The sequence below is a fragment of the Salmo salar genome, chromosome 09 (genome assembly GCF_965601325.2).
Source record: "Salmo salar chromosome 09, fSalSal1, whole genome shotgun sequence".
NCBI classification, from domain to species: domain Eukaryota; kingdom Metazoa; phylum Chordata; class Actinopteri; order Salmoniformes; family Salmonidae; genus Salmo; species Salmo salar.
Genome location: NC_138299.1, coordinates 14,217,501 through 14,237,874, shown reverse-complemented (window position 1 = coordinate 14,237,874; position 20,374 = coordinate 14,217,501). Strand labels below are relative to the sequence as shown.

Here is a 20,374-nt window from a genome sequence, read left to right as displayed (position 1 = left end):
ACATGTCTTGAAAACTTGAATGCTGACAAGCAAAACATTTTGTGACAACGTCAACAATGGACTAATGAAACAAATACCCCCCAAAAAAATTTGGAGTGGAAATTTCCTTTAAGACATCTCTACCTACAGTATGGGTGCCTGAAACCAAAGGGTCAATGCAGTCAGGTTTCAGCACATCCACAATACAGAGCTGACAAAATATAAAGAAATAGTTCAACCAACAGTAGCCTTTAATCATTTATTTGGCCATTTAACTCTTTATCAAAGAACCTACCCCCCCAAAAAACGATTTATTACAGCATTCTCAACTTTCCTGTTGTCAAAATGATAATTGGCCGTCAGGAGAAGAGAAAACTCTGCCTACAACTTAGAATTTCAGCACTTGTCTCTGCCTATTGGCAATAGCTTGTGCAGTAGCTTGCAGAAGCCACAAGGCGAAATACTCTGTCTCTCCTCGCAGCCACATAAGCACGGCTGACACCGACGTAGTGTTATGCATTCAAATTATGTAAACATATCAAAAAATGCCCCTTATATTTCCAGACAAGTTTGTTATCAGCTAATCGCATTTGAACAGCTGCAATTGCTTTGGTGAACAAAGGCAGTCTAACCAGTTTTTAATTAGGTGCTCCTAATGACCTTAAGAAGATTACTGCACTCACCTAATAATCAATACTATGCAGGGTAGGCGGCTAGGGGCTCAGCCAAGGGGGAGGAAGGGAGAGGAGGGAGGGAGAGAGGAGGGAGAGAGGAAGGGGGGAGAGAGGGAGGGAGAGAGGAGGGAGGCCCTAGCTATTAATATATTACATCCACAGAGGCCTCTCTCTTCATTCCTCTCCTCCTTCCTATCCTCCTCCCCCCTCCCTCCTTCCTCCATTTCCATTGGTAAATGTGGGATCCTGGAGGCGTATGTCCTAACCAGCTGACACTGAGTTCAATTGTCCATTCTGAAAAATATATGCAGATATTTTTTTAACAAGCAGAAATGCGTGCAAATCAGCCTATTCATATTATACTAGTGAATTATTGTGGTCATATATACTCCATGGTTGAAGCTCTAACAACCAAACAGGATCAGACTAAACACACTGATTTTCATTAGCTATATGAACAATATTTAACCAAATCTCTTTCCGCTTAATACCATTAAGGTAATACTGTAATGTAGCCCTAATGTAGCCTATCAGTTTCATTCCTTTCAAAATCAACATGAATATGTATGAATATCATTTGCTGGATACTGATTAACAGAAGTGGAATAAATTGATGGCCTCGTTTTATCCAAACACAATATTAGGCAGGCCTATGGAAATGTTATACGTTCCATGGCTGTTTTATCTAGTCCCTGATAGTGTGCTACTGAATTAGTTGTGTGTGTGTGAGAGAGAGAGAGAGAGAGAGAGAGAGAGAGAGAGAGAGAGAGAGAGAGAGAGAGAGAGAGAGAGAGAGAGAGAGAGAGAGAGAGAGAGAGAGAGAGAGAGAGAGAGAGAGAGAGAGAAGAGAGAGAGAGAGAGAGAGAGAGGAGAGAGAGAGAGAGAGAGAGAGAGAGAGAGAGAGAGAGAGAGAGATATTTGGGTGCCATTGATTTTCTAAGACCCTCGATCTGTCATTCAGTCATTCTGTCTGTCAATCAGTGTTCCATCCTCTCTCTCTGTCTCTCTCTCTCTCTCTAGCTCTCTCTCTCTCTCTGCCTCTCTCTCTGTTTCTCTCTGTCTCTCTCTCTCTGCATTTCTCTTCCTCTTCAATCTCTCTCTTGCTCTCTTCCTCTTCAATCTCTCTCCCTCTCTCTGTAGGGATGCTGAGGGAGAGGAATGGTAGTCTGGTATTAACATTATCTCCCCTATGGTCCATGGAGATAGGAACCAAATCATCCCTGTGTTTGCATTAGCCCTTATTCTGCTTTTCCCTCCTTTCCTCTCCTCTCCTTTTATCTCTCTTTTCCCTTTTAGTTAGTTAGGCTTTCATTTTTTCATCACCCACTCCTGCTCCCCTCTATTGTTTACTGGCTCTCCTTTTTCCATTTCTGCTCTTCTCCTCTATCCTCCAGTCTCTTCTCCTCTATCCTCCAGTCTCTTCTCTTCAATCCTCCAGTCTCTTCTCCTCTATCCTCCAGACTCTTCTCCTCTATCCTCCAGTCTCTTCTCCTCCAGTCTCTTCTCCTTTTATCTTCCAGTCTCTTCTCCTCTATCCTCCAGTCTCTTCTCCTCTATCCTCCAGTCTCTTCTCCTCTATCCTCCAGTCTCTTCTCCTCTATCCTCCAGTCTCTTCTCCTCTATCCTCCAGTCTCTTCTCCTCTATCCTCCAGTCTCTTCTCCTCTATTCTCCAGTCTCTTCTCCTCTATCCTCCAGTCTCTTCTCCTCTATCCTCCAGTCTCTTCTCCTCTATCCTCCAGTCTCTTCTCCTCTATCTTCCAGTCTCTTCTCCTCTATCCTCCAGTCTCTTCTCCTCTTATCTTCCAGTCTCTTCTCCTCTATCCTCCAGTCTCTTCTCCTCTATCCTCCGGTCTCTTCTCCTCTATCCTCCAGTCTCTTCTCCTCTATCTTCCAGTCTCTTCTCCTCTATCCTCCAGTCTCTTCTTCTCTATCCTCCAGTCTCTTCTCCTCTACCTTCCAGTCTCTTCCTCTCACCCATTTATATCGTCTCTTCTCTTCTCCTCCCCTCTTCCGTCCATCCAATTTTGCCCGTATTGACTTCTGGATATCTGAGAGCCTGTCATTTTCCTCTTCCCACTTGTACAATAAAACCATTAATGCATTCATAAACATTTATAAACATTTCTGTTTATTTATAATGGAGTATTATAAAGTGTAACGTAACCTGTATAAAACATTAAAACAATGCATGAACGCAGCACATCATAGCAACCCATGGTGATTTAATAATATCTGAGTCAGTGTGTCCAGAACGTCTGTGTGTTCTCAGCATTTTATTCGGAATCAGACGTTCACCCCCAGGCCCATGCCCAGCAATCCCCCTCCTGCTGAGTTTCCATAGGACCGAATTAACCCCCCACCTCCACACCCAGCATACACTGTCTACATTAGCCTGCTGCTAAAAGTGCAAGGCGGCCATTCCTTCACACAAACAGGCTCTGACTCACTGTTCTAACTGACTCCCTGGTTGTCAGCATATTAGTGAAATTCAAACACGTCTGGCCACGTGACTCTGAAGTCCACTGTAGTTATCTCTGTTTTGTCAAATTGAATGCTTTTTTTCAGGCTAGGTTTATAAAAAAATATTATCAATTGACTATTTCTTTTTTTACCTTTTATTTAACTAGGCAAGTAAGTTAAGAAAAAACTGTTATTTACAACTGCTTTGTTCAGGGGCAGAAGAACATAAAAATGTTTTACCTTGTCAGCTCAGGGATTTGATCCAGAAACCTATCCGTTACTGGCCCAACACTCTAACCACCAGGCTACCTGCCGACTATGACTTTTCAAATCATCCAGCAGGTAGGTTGTTTCCTGTACTGCCTGACTGTACAACTACCAAACTATGAATTTATTGTATTGTATTATGTATTATGACGCATTATGGGTTTTATGATAGGAGAACATTGCATTTAGACACAACATTTGTAATCCTTATACGGTGATGTCTCCCTGCAATAGTTACACAATATCAATAGGAATCGCACAATGAATTGTTGAATATCCCTTGGATCTCTATCCACATGAATCTATGACCGTTCATTGTAGGGCCATGTATCAGTGTCAGTGGCTCTATGGCCACAGATACACTCCTGTCCTTAATGAAACACTGTAAAAAAAAAGATAGTCTCACAATTACAATTTATCACTCAGTCATTTAGCAGGTGCTCTTATCCAGAGAGACTTACAATAAGTGCATCATATAGGGAAGCTGGTCTGAGCCTATCTACTGGGTGGCTACGATGGTGTCTGGTGCTATATAGGCCCCTAGTGAAGGGTTTAAAGTGCCACTAATTCACTTGACAATGACACACCAAACTATTTATAAAAGTGCACTAACTAAATTAATGGCCCATCGAATGGAGAGTAAAACATTTAAGTGCAAATAAACGCTGGCGGTGTGACCCTCTTACGCTCGCTAACTCAGCCCCACGGCCATACTATCCATTTCATCCCTGAGAGAGAGAGAGAGAGCGAGGGAGAGAGAGAGAGAGAGAGAGAGAGAGAGAGAGAGAGAGAGAGAGAGAGAGAGAGAGATGGTGTAACAACCTTTTGTTCTAAAGCCCATTAATTACCAGTGAGTGATCCACTAGTTAACATTTCAGTGTTAAGTAGTCCTCAACATTCCCTGAGGCTTTTCCCCCAGCCAGCCACAAACCATTAGAGCGTTCAGGGGACGAGTGATGGAGGGAATAAAGGAGAGAACGATAGAGGGAATGAAGAAAGGAATGATAAAGAGATATAAAAGGGAACGACAGAGAGAATGATGGAGGGATGGAGGGGTATGAGATGGAGGGGAGCTCTGAAAAGAAAAAAGGGACAAAGAAGAAAGAACAGAAAGTGATAGAATGCTGATAGTGACAGTGAGAATGATAGTGAGAACAGCATATACCAGTACAGTGGATACCAACAATGAATGCGCTGCACACAGTTCTTCTGGAATGGCTTAACATCAACTTTACGTCTCTGTGAAGCCTGATGCAATCTCAATGCAATCAAAATGGCGGTATTCAAAATTGTTCTGAACAAACACATTTTGCACTTTTGTGCACGTGTCTAGATAACATAGCAGCTATTAGAGACTTCAGACGTAAAGTTCACAATGCCTTATCAACAATTTAGTTTTGAATGCAACAATGTTTTTCAGAAAATGGATTGTGGATCTACTCAATTCACTTGCCACAAATGTACACTCACACACATGCAGTTTTTCACACATTACCACATATATCCACACACTTGCACCTTCCTGAAAAGTGTTTTTTTCTAGGTTGGACGGGGGGTAGGTGTAATAGGCCGTTACTACTGTGAGTGTGTGTGTGACCAGGCCTGTGAAGCCCAGGAGAGGCCTAGCGTTGATACTGAGAGGGAAAATGGCCGCACTCAGTGACAAAACACCATCGGTGCGAAGCAGCGCAAATTTGCAACTCACAGCTCACAGTGCCCAAAACAGACATGGCACCCGAGGAGTCTGACCCCAACGTCAATGAACGGAGCAAAAATCCAATCCTTGCGAAGTGAAACCACCCTGACCCAATAAAACACACACTGAAATCCCATCAAACTAAATGGGAATGTGGCCAAGTGAATGCTGCCTGCCTGTATAAGTTCCTTATGTTTTGGAGATTTGATGTTATGGGTGTCCCTGGATAGCTCTAATTGTTTAAAGGGATAGGTTGGGATTTTGAGGCCCTTTATCTACTTCCTCAGAGTCAGCTGAACTCGTGGGTAAAAAGTGTATGTATCTGCTTACACTTTGAAGGAAGTTGCTAACTAGTGTTAGCACAATTGCTAACTAGTGTTAGCTTAATGAGTGGGAGTTTTGTACACTTCCAGTCATTGCGCTAACACCAGTTAACAATGGCTCGCGAAATTACCTCTAACTTCCTTCATACTGGACGCAGATACATACAAATGGTATCTACAAGTTCATCTGACTCTGGGGATGTAGATAGAGGGCCTTGTTGACAAAACATCTAACTATCCCTTTAATGGAATAGTTTCAGTTTGGCTGCAGAAATTTGAGTTACATGACATCTTTCATATGAAATATGAGTGTGGAATATGCGTTATGGTTCCTGTCTTTATCTTTCTATGCTGCTCTCTGCCCCTTTTAGATTGCCGTGGTTTGGGCCGTCCTCCCAAGCTCTAATGCATAGAGGAAAGAAGGGAGGGGGGATGGGGGAAAGAGAGAAAGAGAGAGAAATATGGAGAGAGAGATAGGGATGGGTAGAGAGAAAGAAGAGGGCGAGACGGAGGTTGAGCGAGAAAGAGAGAGCGGGAAAGAGAGATGGAGCGGGGTAAAGAGTTAAAGTACTCATTAGAGATGGAGGGGGGTAAAGAGTTAAAGTACTCATTAGAGATGCGCAGGAGGTCTTGGGGCGTTCCACAAGGTTAACGATAACGGCACTCAGCAGCTGAAATGCTCAAGTAGCTTTTATTGTATCATAATAATGAATCAATGGTATAAAGATAAAATAAAATAAATGAACTCCGAAGCCAAGGAGTAAAACATATGTGCAGCAGTGGCGGCGACAAATAATACAATAAAAAAAAATCTCTCCGGAACCATTGGGCCCTGCTCGGCTAATATCTACTGATGTCATCTTGTTGAAAAATATTTGCCTGGAGGTCAGCGCTCCCCGTTTGAAAGGCTTAAACGCTTCTGCTTCAGAACATTAAATATCTGCCCACATTACCGCTGGTTCGTAGTAACAGAGCAGAGCTGGGGGACAGACAGGGTGCGGGATGTGGTTGGACGTATGAGGTACTCACTTGAGGGCCTGGGAGAAAAGACTGTTCATCTCCTCATGTGGCACGTGGCTGAATGCTCGGAGTTTTACGTGGGAGAGGGAGTGAGAGTTCAGGAGGAGACGTGGTAGATTCGCTCCACTGTGAAGCCCGCTTGCTTTCTCTGTTTGCGTCCTCTCTCGTCTTTCCCTCTCTGTCTCTCTCTCCTGGCGGACTGTGGGGTTTATCTCTTCCTTCTGTAACTTTGTGGTTTCTGTCCCTCTATCTGTCTAACTGCGTGTGTGTGTTTGAATTTGCGTGGTTGAGACACATGATGTATTCTTCAGCATCTGATGCTATAGGCCTATTGAAGTGGACTGCGACAATGACATAGGGATGCTACCTATGTCACAGTGTCACGTGGCCATTCTTCCAAATCGCGTTGACTCAACTACGTGATAAACCTAGTTTTCCAAGGCTACCCCATGTCATTACCTATACTAACTTTAGGTGTGTGTGTGTGTGTGTGTGTGTGTGTGTGTGTGTGTGTGTGTGTGTGTGTGTGTGTGTGTGTGTGTGTGTGTGTGTGTGTGTGTGTGTGTGTGTGTGTGTGTGTGTGTGTGTGTGTGTGTGTGTGTGTGTGTGTGTGTGTGTGTGTGTGTGCGTGCATCTGTATTGGATGGTAAAGAAGGATGCGGTAGAGAGAGGGAGGTCAAACCTGGAAGCATGTTTTAATATTGCTCTACCGTTATCCTGAAAGGCATGATTGGAGTAACACATCTGAACTGATCGTAGTTACAGAATCGTAGGTCTCTCTTTTTTGCATTGGACAATATATACAATGTAAAATAAATACATTTACACAAATGGACATATTGTTGGAGCACGCTGCATGATACACACGTCACAAAAATATACAGGTAATCGTTAACTGATGTGAAGCACATCTACAACTACGGACATGTCTCTCACTACACGGCGTCCCAGCGACTCCTGGTCGGAAGATTTATCTTATCTTTTTTTCATAATGTGAATCATATATAATTGTTTCATGTTTTTCCGTCTTTCTTTACTCCCCCCCCCCCCTCCCCCGTATCTTTTTCATACATTTGCATGTCAAACTGCCAGGTTATAACCTAAGCACACAAGTGGTACGTAGGCTACACCTCGGCATAAATACATACTTGACTAACACTCACTATTCTCCTCCTTCGCTTCTCATAAAATATAGCAGTTGTTTGTACATGTTCATTTCCTTATTTCGTATCGTTTAATTGCAAAATAGTCCAATAGATACAGCATTTTCATCCAATTCAAACAAAAAGTGCAACGTCTGTCCGTCCGTCTGTTTGTTGCACAGTCATATTGCTTTAAATAACAAAATCACGTTGGGAGAATAAACGCCCTCGTTCATTATGGCTAAATAACTCTCCTCTCTCTCTATCTTAAATATGATCCATAGAAGGTGTTGAAATATACATAGCAAAACCTCAGCATGATTTAAGCGGCAAGAAATATGTGTGCCAGCCAACAATATTTGTGGCGACAATCTACACACAAGCAGTTTCGTAGTGAGAATTATCATGTGTTGTTATGGTAATTAGGTTAACTAAGAATATTGAATAGTCAATGATGTGTAGCTAATCAGCTTAACTATGTCTTGAGACTGATACGTACAATGTTGTAAAATTAGCCTTTGACCTTATTCTCTGAAAAGGTTGTGATTATTATTATTTTTGTTATTATCATGGTTTGCCATCAACTATTAAATGTCCAATTCAGCTCTGCTTAAATCACCTCTGAGAGACTGTTGCGTACTCTTTCAGCTCCTTTTATAGGCCAGTACGTAGTATCGGTTTGAAAATGGAAAAACAGTTAGACAGAGACATCAACTAAAAACAGATGCCGACAGAGAAAAAGAAAACAGCACCTCTTTTAGGAGTTGTGTATGGGAATGATAGACGAGCCAACACGTTTCCCAAAAAGAGCTTTGACGTTATTGTCCCACTCATCAGTGGCTGTGGAGAATTCAGGGCCGCAATTCAATGAACTGCAGATCAAGTTAAACCACATTACAGTTTCATACAGTATCTGAGGTGTAACCGTGCTAAAATTGCCACACCAAGCAAGCTGCCCTCGCATAAAATATTGCCGTTAGATATTGACATAAAACCACACCTGTCTTTAAAATACAGCTTTAACATTCACAGTCAGTACGTAGGGCGGTTTTCCTTTATCTGCAATTGATTGAATTGAAGCCTGAATTTACAAAAAGTACTTTCAGTGAAGTACTTTCTCCAAACCATGGTCTCTTTATGTTTAGCCAATGATACATACACGGTAGTTAACAAACAAGACCAAGGAAGAAGATAAATGAATTAGAAACACTACCCCCCCCTACCCCCACCCCATTAGTCCTAGAAAATAACAACATTGTCATCTTTATTTTTTATTTTTCATTCTTTTTAGTAAGCACACAAAGTTAAAGCGAGAGTTTTGGAAACGAGTTGAACTCCAAAAATAAAAAATAAAATGTTTTTTTTTAATTCTTTTTTTTGTCCTTTGCAACCTCAGAGTTTAGATAATGTTACAACACGGTTGTTTCTAAATGGAAGGAAGGCAGTATGTACAGCGAGTTATCAAAAAAAGTAATCTATCGTTCGGGAAATGCTCAAATGTCTTTTTTATTTTTCATTTATTTAAACCTAAGATATACATTGTTATTCTACAAGAAAGAGTTACACAAATGATCCCTTTTTATATACTTTGTTTCTTCCTTTAGATACTTGTTATTCTCTTCTAAGTCAGTACAGGTTATTATGATGATGATGATGATGATGTTGGATCAGTTGATCTAGCAGAACTAGCTAGGAAGAAGAGCCTTGTTTCCTGGTAAATTGGCAGGTATGTGAGAACACGCCGCCCCTTATCTCCTGAGGATCGGTACATCCACCGTTGTCTCTACTTCTACCCTGTGTCTAAAAAAAAAAGCGCACGGCACGAGAACTAGAACCACCACGAGAAAGTACACAACGACGTCGTCGAACGCAACGGAAGGGAAAGAAAGGGAGGAGGAAGAAAAAAAAGGAAACTAAAGAAAACAACAAAGGGAACATTTTTCAGAAAAGCACAGCAAACATGAAACACTGAGAGGCTGAACTACATTTTTTCTGTTTTTGTATTTTTTTCTTTTTTGTGTTTTGTTCCAATAAAATGTCTTAGGTTAGAATTATAATCTGTTCATTTACAATATACAATGGTTAAGAAGGTTCAGAAAATACCCCTTACTAATAATACTGACATATTTGTTATAGAGAGTGACGTAGATTACTTGACTTATCGTTTAGCTTCTCAACTGTAACCAGTTACCATTTTATATTAGAGTACATCATAATCTAGATTATGGATATTGGCGTTCTTAATCTGCGTTCAAAAACCCTGGACCAAATCCCAACCTCATTCCTTCCTATGAGCCCACCGCTGTTAAAAGCTTTCCTAAGTGCTAGTCTAGTATTATATCTCGGCTACAGATTACTGTTCTTGGTACAATGGCGGTCTTAAGAGTCAAATGCATGAGTTACCTGCTTGCCTGCACATTCATGGTGCTTCCCTAGCCTTGGGTTAGTTTGATTCTAGGACTATGTCATCTAATAGCCTATGGCAAGCACACAGAGAGAAGCTACACCTGGTAGAAATGCTAGCATCCCCCCCAACGAAGACTGGCACAAACATGAATTGCATACATGTTAATATGCACCCTCCTTTTAAATGACTATTGCTTAGAGAAGATAAGAGTCGATCCATATATATATCCATATAGAATTGCTGAAAGTGGTAAAGCTGATAGAAAAACACATATATTGATTGCTTTCTTATTAACACAATATAAACAAAACAAAAGAATCATGTGGACCATATATGATGACCGGATCATATATTTACACCCTTATTCATTTCAATAAAAATAAGACCAAACAAGTTGAAAAACAACCATAAATATGTGAGCCTGTCCCTTCTGCGCTCCTATACCTCTCGTCCATATTGCATGAGTGACTAAAGCTTCCCCATCTCCCTCAAAAAGTAACGACAATCATCAAGCCACTACATCATGTCTACGAACCCTCTGGAAGACTTAACAGAAAAGGGCAACGAGGGATTCTAATTGCTGTAAGTGATTAAAATGGACAAACCCAAAGGGAAGGCCGGGGGGGGGGGGATGACAACGATCTGTTATTAGGCTGGCACATGGGGACTGTGTGTGTGTTGTATGTGTGGACGTGTTTAACTATTCTTGTGGGGACCAGAAGTCCCCACAAGAATAGTAAATGAACCAAAATTTGAGCAACTGGGGACATTTTGTTAGTCCCCACGAGGTCAAGTGCTATTTCTAGGGGGTTTAGGATTAATGTTAGAATTAGTGTTAGGGTTATAATTACGTTAAGGGTTACGGTTAGGAACTAGGGTTAGGATTTTGAATGGGACTGAAGTGTGTGTCCCCACAAGGTTAGCTGTACAAGACTGTGTGACTGTGTGTGTGTGTGTGTGTTGGTGTGACGCGTGTGTGTGTTATAATACTGTAGTTAAGCAGGCCAGACTGCAGTAAGAGGTAAATACTGGGGGTGGGGTACTGGGGGGGGGGGGGGGTGTATCAGAAGATATTAAGATTAACAGGAGGTGTCGGGGGCTGATAGTAAAGTTTGCTGGCATCCACTGAATGGATCTCCATCCTTTGGCAGGGCAAGTCTCCTCTCTCCTTTCCACTCTTCTCTTCTCCATTACACATTTCTTCATGAAAATCATCAACAAAAAGTCTTTGTTCATTTTCAAACGTTTTCTTCAACAGCACATCCTGTAAAAACTGTGTTGGGAAACTGAGAAGAAGTTAAGAAAGCTTTACAGTCTCTCTGCTGCTGACACAAGCAGAGCAGTCTCTCTTCTTTTCTTTTTTAAATTCCTCGTTTAAACATTTTCATCAGTCAATAGTCAATAATCACATCGTTAATCATTCTTATATGTATAAGTGACTCGTGGTTGATAGTCAATAGTTTACAGGGCCGTTGTTATGGTAACTGGTTTATGACTTGTCTATAATCTATACACATACGGCCCTCCAGCAGAGGTCTCGTCTCAGTGTCAGTGTCTTCCCTTATGCACAGAGGTCAGGGGTTAAAGTTCAGAGGTTAGTCCCGCCCATCCCTCTCAGTGGGCGGCGGTTTGGGAGGTTCAGGGGTCATGTGGGGTTACGGGAGGGGGGGTGGGGGGTCAATGGGAGGAGGCTGGGTGCGACTGACAGACTGACATATTGGGGGTTGTCGACGTGGTTAGCCAATCAGACCTTGGCCTCCAGCAGTTCCAGGAAGAGTTTGTGCATGGGGACCTTGCCGTCCTGCTTGATGCTGTAGAAGTGCTGCACGGCCTTGGTGGAGGTCTGGCGGAGCAGGGGCAGGGTCATCAGCAGCTTGCCTGCCCGACGAGGGTCCTCTGGGTGCTGGCCCGCCTCGTAGTCCTGCAGGGCCTCATGGAGCACGTCCTGGAGCTTCTGCACTGCCTCCACGTCCTCTATGTGCATGGAGTCTACAGGGGGAGAGAGGGAGCGAGGGAGGGAGGGGAAATAAAGCAGATAGAGGTTCATCTTTACACATACTACATGACTATGTTATCACAGAATGAGAGAGAAAGAGAGAGAGAGAGAGAGAGAGAGAGAGAGAGAGAAAGAGAGAGAGAGAGAGAGACACTCCCCAGCTGAACAATAGCCTGGCCTGTCTGTATTTTCCTGTCTCAGGGGTAATGTCAAACACAGTCATTAGCATACTGAGTCGGTACTGGAGCATTTATGAGCACTGGGGATGGGTGTGGTACTGCGATGGATTTCACAACTCCAGTCCAACACACGCACACACAAGCACACACACACACACACATACACATGCACACACAGGCCCTTAATGGTCCAAGCAAGAGGTCAGTGTGGGTGGGGTGATCACAGTATATAACCACTGTTGTACTCTATCGGGTACATCCATCACTGTGTGTGTGTGTGTGTGTGTGTGTGTGCTACTGCGGCCTGTCTATGTGTCCAGGTTGACCCTAGCAGTGTTTCTCCCCAGGGATAAATGACTTAATGCAGGCTGGCCTTTAGAGTTGAAACCAGATCAATCCAGACGATCAATGGAACATGCATGTTAAATAATAATCACAGGTCAACTATTGACAGATCACACTGACCAAACATTGTGGTGGAGAGGAGGGTGTACGCAAACACACACACACACACACACACACACACACACACACACACACACACACACACACACACACACACACACACACACACACACACACACACACACACACACACACACACACACACACACACACACACACACACACACACACACACACACACACACACACGCACGCACGCACGCACACAGGATTTAACGACTGGCTTTAGTCTACTGTCCCATAGCTGGAGGGTGTGAGTGGCTGAGTTGTAGTGTGTCCATTTGGTTCAATTCTCTAAACCCCACCACACGTACACGTACAGACTGCTCTGCCCCAAAGACACATTCAGATGTTCATGCTTCTGTTTGGGTCAATACTCTAACCCGGTATATGTGTGTGTCTGATCCAGGATTCTGACAGCGAGCTCTCAGTCATCCATCACCAGGATTTGGCGGTGTGTGTATGAGTGAGTGTGTGACAGGGGCTTTGGCCATGTGAAAAGTGACCTGTGATCCGACAGGAGCCCCCCCGGCAGGAAACTGCTTACACACACACCTTTACAGGGCTGCAGAGCCAGTAACACTATCAATCTGACTATCACACACACGCACGTGCACACCGACATGCATACACACGTATACACCAGAGCCACTCACATATTCATGCAACAGAGCAACAAGCTCTCATTGTTTCCCTTCAACATATTATGGTTAATTTCATTCCGGGTAGTTACAGGGTTAATTCCGCATGGTTACAGGGTTAAAACAGAAACGACTCAAACGGTTAAGTTTAGGTATTCATTCCTAGTAGTTAAGATTAGGGCTATGGTTTGGGGAAGGCTTATAACAAAATGATTAAAAACGACACGCTATTATCATCAAGTATCACCAAGTATTCTCGCTAGAGCATTGTGGACTAGTCTAATACTACACACGGTATGTCTCCACTCTATTTCAACTGTTTCTACAATACTACACACGGTATGTCTCCACTCTATTCCATCTGTTTCTATAATACTACACACGGTATGTCTCCACTCTATTCCATCTGTTTCTATAATACTACACACGGCATGTTTCCACTCTATTCCAACTGTTTCTATAATCCTACACATGGTATGTCTCCACTCTATTCCAACTGTTTCTATAATACTACACACGGTATGTCTCCACTCTATTCCATCTGTTTCTATAATACTACACACGGTATGTCTCCACTCTATTCCATCTGTTTTTATAATACTACACACGGTATGTCTCCACTCTATTCCAACTGTTTCTATAATATTACACACTGTACTGTATGTCTCCACTCTATTCCAACTGTTTCTATAATACTACACACGGTATGTCTCCACTCTATTCCAACCGTTTCTATAATACTACATAAATTATAATATTATTTATTTTTCCTGTAGAAAGGTGTAGGCCACAATGAAGGCTCTTTAGAACATCGTGAAGATGTCAATTTAACTAATTCCATATTTCAGTTATAACAAGGTGGCTTTTGGGTTTTTTCACAGTAAAACACTATCCTCCTAATCAAAACATTTGACAACATATTCTAAGGTGTTTGTCCACTGCTGTTAGATAAAATGCCACATGGCGTAACAGTAGTAAATCAATGAGAATTCAATTAACTCTTAAGGTGACAGGAGACTTAATGTGATTTGGCTGTTACTTAAATTAACATGCTAGTCAAACATGTCCTGGTAATTGTGTGGATAACTTATGTTTCTTAGCTCTATAGGAAAGAGATGCACTCCTCCCAAGTGTGTTTGACAATTATAATAGCAAGTAGATATTCTTCTGTGTGTGTGTGTGTGTGTGTGTGTGTGTGTGTGTGTGTGTGTGTGTGTGTGTGTGTGTGTGTGTGTGTGTGTGTGTGTGTGTGTGTGTGTGTGTGTGTGTGTGTGTGTGTGTGTGTGTGTGTGTGTGTGTGTGTGTGTGTGTCCCAGACTTAAAGTGGCAGGAAACACTGTGTTCTATTAGCGTAGCATGTTGCTAATGAGCAGTGGGGTTAAACAAGGACTGTTAACACACACACACGTACATCTTTATATGTGAATCACGTTCAGTAGCATTTCTTAAGGGTTCCCATCATTAATGCAGACGATTAGCATTCAAAGAATTAATTATGTCCCTGCCCTTCAAAATGCTAATGCTAGCTTTCTGTTGTTGTTGCACTGGCTCATCTATAACAAACTGAAAGGAATATTGACTAACAACTAAAACCTTACAGTTTTGATCATAAACTTGTCTGCATCACTTCTTCATTAGTTTCTGATCCTATATATATTTTTTTTCATTAACATAAATCTCCAACAGTAACCACTTAGCAAACATTTTTATCCAAAGTGGCCTATAGTTGACATATAAAGTATATTCAGTATGAGTCCCATGCAGAAATGTAACACACACAAAGAAGTCTGCTGTGAAGGACTCCAGCTGCTATCAGTCTCCGTCTGTGTCATCGACAGCGTGGATGAACACTTAAGTACAAAATCAATTAAAAAAAAACATTTCTCTAAGGAGCCGCACGTCTAAGACCTCTCTGGGGTGCACTTGTGGCAGGAGGGCTGAAACGTTCCCATGTTCCCAGACTCTTCCCCCAATCCTCCGCTCGCCCAATAGTGAACCGTCATCCCACGGCCAGCAGAAGCAATCTGCTCTTTCATTTTTCAGCGTGGCTGGGCCCGGCCCGAGATTGATCGCCACATATGGCCCCAGAAAACAAACTGTCAATACGTTGAGCGCTGGAGAATTTGAACAAATAGCCGTCCTCCCATTCAAGCCGCCCATTGCATCCCATTTAACAGATTCTATTGACAGTTTCCTTCTTGTAATTAAAGGGAAAACTACTGGCCGGCAATCAAGATAAAGTTCAAAGATGGGGTCACCGGGAGGAGAGGGGGAGGGAGAAGGGGGAAGAGGGCTAGGCAGGACTGTCGATGCCGGACGACATCAGAGGCGGTTATTGACATGCGGGGTCCTAATGATCGCGCCTTATTTAACAGGCATCTGAGGAGACCACTATGCTAATTGTAAAAGGGACAGCCACTACTACGCTTCAGGGAGAGGGTGGGGGATAGGTCTGTGTGTGAGTGTGTGCAGATGCGTGTTTCACTGTCTGAATGTGTGTGTCTGCTATGGGGATGTATTTAAATCACCTCTTTGATGGTGCTTCTCTTATGAGTCTCATGGGAGGAGGGGTTGGAGGAGGGGAGGTGGAGGAGGAGAGGAGAGGAGAGGAGAGGAGAGGAGAGGAGAGGAGAGGAGAGGAGAGGAGAGGAGAGGAGAGGAGAGGAGAGGAGGAGGGGAGGTGAGGAGGAGAGGTGGAGGAGAGGGGGAGGTAGGGGAGGGGAGGAGGAGGGGAGGTGGAGGAGGGGAGGAGGAAGGGAACAAAATGAGGGGAGGTGGAGGAGGGGAAGAAGAGGAGGGGAAGAAGAGGAGGAGAGGTGGAGGAGGGGAGGGGGAGGGGAGGTGGAGGAGGGGAGGTAGAGGAGGGGAGGTGGAGGAGGGGAAGAAGAGGAGGGGAGGTAGAGGAGGAGGAGGGGAGGCAGAGGAGGGGAGGTGGAGGAGGAGGAGGAGGAGGATTCAGATCTTAACTCTTCTTTTCTGACACTGTACGTACATACCTTCTGATAGCCCTAATGGAGAAATGGGTTGGAGAACGAAACAAACAACGCCAGAGTTGGGGGTTTATTTCCAGCATGGGCCACATAAGTCACTTTGGATAAAAGCATCTGGTAAATGACTATACTATTACATTTTGTATATTTGTATTACAAGAGCAAGGACAAGAGACGATGGGCACTCATTCATAATGTTTTACCATTATACCACTGAGGCAAATGTAATATCAGCTTTCAAAATGAAATACATGAAATATCACTTTGATATTTCATAGAGATTAGATGGAAGCATGAATCATACTCAGGATGTTAACAAGACTGGAAACAGGAACAACACCCAGGCATAACAGGAAATCATGGAGTTATGGAATACAGTTACAGCTATGGTTTAAATCCAGTATCCATTTCTGAGAATCTTGTTTAGTATTTACTACAATGTCGTTGAGTGCCAACAGCTACTCAGAAGTGTGCCTGTCTGAGTTGGTTTAAGAGAGTGCATGATGAAGGGACTGTGTGGACGTGTGTGTGTGTGTGTGTGTGTGTGTGTGTGTGTGTGTGTGTGTGTGTGTGTGTGTGTGTGTGTGTGTGTGTGTGTGTGTGTGTGTGTGTGTGTGTGTGTGTGTGTGTGTGTGTGTGTGTGTGTGTGTGTGTGTGTGTGTGTTCTCACCTGAGTTAGCCAAAGCGATAGCCTTGAGAGTGACAAACTCCTCCTTCTCCAGCTTCATGGCTTTGTATTTCTTCACCAGTTGCAGTATGGCGTTGTTGAGATCGAGTAGACCTGCCAGCTTGGACTGGTCCTCGTCCATGATGTAGTCCTCAGCATACACCAGCTTGTCCTCGAAGGACAGCGAGCGGTACACCACACGCAGGATCAGAATCTCCATCCACGCACTCTGCAGTAGACTCATCTGGTCTGCCAGCGACAGTGTGGAGAAACCTGAGGGAGGGAGAGAGAGAGAGAGCGGGAGAGAGAGAAAAAGAGGTTAAACCCACTGGATAATACAATCAATTCAGAACAAAAATTAGGCTGCTGTTTAAGTCTGGGTCTAGGACTAGGTATGGTGCTCAGCTGTTCTGAGGTCTGGGTCTAGATCTGGGTCTGGGTCTATGTCTGGGTCTGGGTCTAGGTCTGGAACTTGGTCTGGGTCTGGGTCTAGGTCTGGGTCTAAGTCTGGGTCTAGGCCTGGGTCTAGGTCTTGTACTTGATCTGGGTCTAGGCCTGGGTCTAGGTCTGGGTTTGGGTCTCGGTCTAGGTCTGGGACTTGATCTGGCTCTAGGCCTGGGTCTGGGTCTAGGTCTGGGTCTGGGTCTAGGTCTGGGTCTGGGTCTAGGTCTGAGTCTGGGACTTGGTCTGGGTCTAGGCCTGGGTCTAGGCCTGGGTCTAGGCCTGGGTCTAGGCCTGGGTCTAGGTCTGGGACTTGATCTGGGTCTAGGCCTGGGTCTGGGTCTAGGTCTGGGTCTGGGTCTGGGTCTAGGTCTGGGTCTAGGTCTGGTTCTAGCCCTAGGTCTAGGTCTGGGTCTAGGTCTGTGTCTAGGTCTGGTTCTAGGCCTAGGTCTGGGTCTGGGTCTAGGTCTGGATCTAGGTCTGGGTCTAGGTCTGAGTCTAGGTCTGGTTCAAGGCCTGGTCTGGGTCTAGGTCTAGGTCTGAGTCTAGGTCTGGGTCTAGGTCTTTGTCTTGGTTTGGGTCTAGGTCTTAGTCTAGGTCTGTGTCTGGGTCTAGGTCTGAGTCTAGGTCTATATCTGGGTCTGGGTCTAGGTCTGAGTCTAGGTCTAGGTCTGAGTCTAGGTCTAGGTCTGGGTCTGGGTCTAGGTCTATATCTGGGTCTGGGTCTAGGTCTAAGTCAAGTTCTATATCTGGGTCTGGGTCTATATCTGGGTCTGGGTCTAGGTCTGGGTCTAAGTCTATATCTGGGTCTGGGTCTAGGTCTATATCTGGTTATGGGTCTAGGTCTAGGTCTGAGTCTAGGTCTGGGTCTAGGTCTATATCTGGGTCTGGGTCTAGGTCTGAGTCTAGGTCTAGGTCTGAGTCTAGGTCTGGGTCTAGGTCTATATCTGGGTCTGGGTCTAGGTCTAGGTCAAGGTCTACATCTGGGTCTGGGTCTATATCTGGGTCTGGGTCTAGGTCTGGGTATAAGTCTGTGTCTATATCTGGGTATAGGTCTATATCTGGGTATGGGTCTAGGTCTAGGTCTGAGTCTAGGTCTAGGTCTGGGTCTGGGTCTAGGTCTAGGTCAAGGTCTATATCTGGGTCTGGGTCTAGGTCTAGGTCAAGGTCTATATCTGGGTCTGGGTCTATATTTGGGTCTGGGTCTAGGTCTGGGTCTAAGTCTGGGTCTAGGTCTGGGTCTAGGTCTATATCTGGGTCTGGGTCTAGGTCTATATCTGGTATGGGTCTAGGTCTAAGTCTGGATCTAGGTCTTGTTCTAGGTCTATATCTGGGTCTGGGTCTAGGTCTAGGTCTGGTTCTGGGTCTGAGTCGATGTCTAGGTCTGGGTCTAGGTCTATATCTGGGTCTGGGTCTAGGTCTACGTCTAGGTCTATATCTGGGTCTGGGTCTAGGTCTAGGTCTAGATCTATATCTGGGTCTGGGTCTAGGTCTATATCTCTGCCTGGGTCTAGGTCTGAGTCTGGATCTAGGTCTTGTTCTAGGTCTATGCTAGGTCTATATCTGGTTCTGGGTCTAGGTCTGGGTCTCAGTCTATATCTGGGTCTAGGTCTAGGTCTATATCTAGGTCTAGGTATTGGTCTAGGTCTGGGTCTAGGTCTATGTCTGGGTCTAGGTCTGGGTCTAGGTCTATATCTGGGTCTGGGTCTAGGTCTGGGTCTAAGTCTATATCTGGGTCTAGGTATCGGTCTAGGTCTTGGTCTAGTTCTGGGTCTAGGTCTGGGTCTATGTCTAGGTCTAGGTCTGGGTCTAGGTCTGGGTCTGGGTCTATGTCTGGGTCTGGGTCTAGGTCTAGGTCTGGGTCTAGGTCCGGGTCTGGGTCTATGTCTAGGTCTAGGTCTGGGTCTGGGTCTGGGTCTAGGTCTGGGTTTATGTCTGGGTCTAGGTCTGGGTCTGGGTCTATATCTGGGTCTGGGTCTAGGTCTGGGTCTAAGTCTATATCTGGGTCTTGGTCTAGGTCTATATCTGGGTCTAGGTATGGGTCTAGGTATCGGTCTAGGTCTTGGTCTAGGTCTGGGTATGGGTCTAGGTCTAGGTCTAGGTCTGGGTCTAGGTCTGGGTCTGGGTCTATGTCTGGGTCTGGGCATAGGTCTAGGTCTAGGTCTAGGTCTGGGTCTAGGTCTAGGTATGGGTCTAGGTCTGGGTCTAGGTCTGGGTCTAGGTCTGGATCTAGGTCTGGGTCTGGCCTAAACATCATTGTCATTCGGGCCATGTGTTGAAGCCAGAGGAAGTTCATCTAGCCTCTCCAGCACTATACCCATGGTGACCAGGGGCCTCCTCCTCCTCCCTATCCCAGCGCCCAGGGCTCTCCTCTGGGGACGGAGGTGTCTTATCTCCAACTGAACACACACACCATGGATCAATGCTAGCCATCACCACCCCTCACACTCTAATTGCTAGTCTGAAAACTCCTACTCTCTCTTTACTCTTCTCCTCTCTCCCTCTTCGTGTCTCTCACTCGCTCCCTCTCTCGGACTCACTCACCATCCCTCCTGTCTTCTGCTTATCACTTTCCTTCCCCCACTCTGTCTTTCCTTCCTCTCTCTTGGCTTCCCCCCACTCTGTCTTTCATTTCTCTCTCTTGGCTTCCCCCACTCTGTCTTTCCTTCCTCTCTCTTGGCTTCCCCCCACTCTGTCTTTTCTTCCTCTCTCTTGGCTTCCCCCCACTCTGTCTTTCCTTCCTCTCTCTTGGCTTCCCCCCACTCTGTCTTTCCTTCCTCTCTCTTGGCTTCCCCCCACTCTGTCTTTCCTTCCTCTCTCTTGGCTTCCCCCACTCTGTCTTTCCTTCCTCTCTCTTGGCTTCCCCCCACTCTGTCTTTCCTTCCTCTCTCTTGGCTTCCCCCCACTCTGTCTTTCCTTCCTCTCTCTTGCCTTCCCCCCACTCTGTCGTTCCTTCCTTTCTCTTGGCTTCCCCCCACTCTGTCATTCCTTCCTTTCTCTTGGCTTCCCCCCACTCTGTTTTTCCT

The 20,374-nt window shown here is 44.7% G+C and overlaps 1 protein-coding gene across 3 annotated transcripts in view; it reads right to left on the bottom strand.

The window, feature by feature from the left end:
- Nucleotides 1-11,024: 11,024 nt before the first annotated feature.
- Nucleotides 11,025-20,374, bottom strand: part of esrrga (estrogen-related receptor gamma a) — a 117,044-nt gene continuing 107,694 nt past the window's right edge. For all 3 annotated transcript variants that reach the window (XM_014210264.3, XM_014210263.3, XM_045723398.2), the window contains exons 7-8: nt 16,911-17,180; nt 11,025-11,958 (exon numbers count right to left, since the gene is read on the bottom strand). In XM_014210264.3, the coding sequence (XP_014065739.2) occupies nt 11,714-11,958; nt 16,911-17,180 (515 nt within the window). In that variant the 3' untranslated portion in view covers nt 11,025-11,713. The remainder of the gene's footprint in view (nt 11,959-16,910; nt 17,181-20,374) is intronic.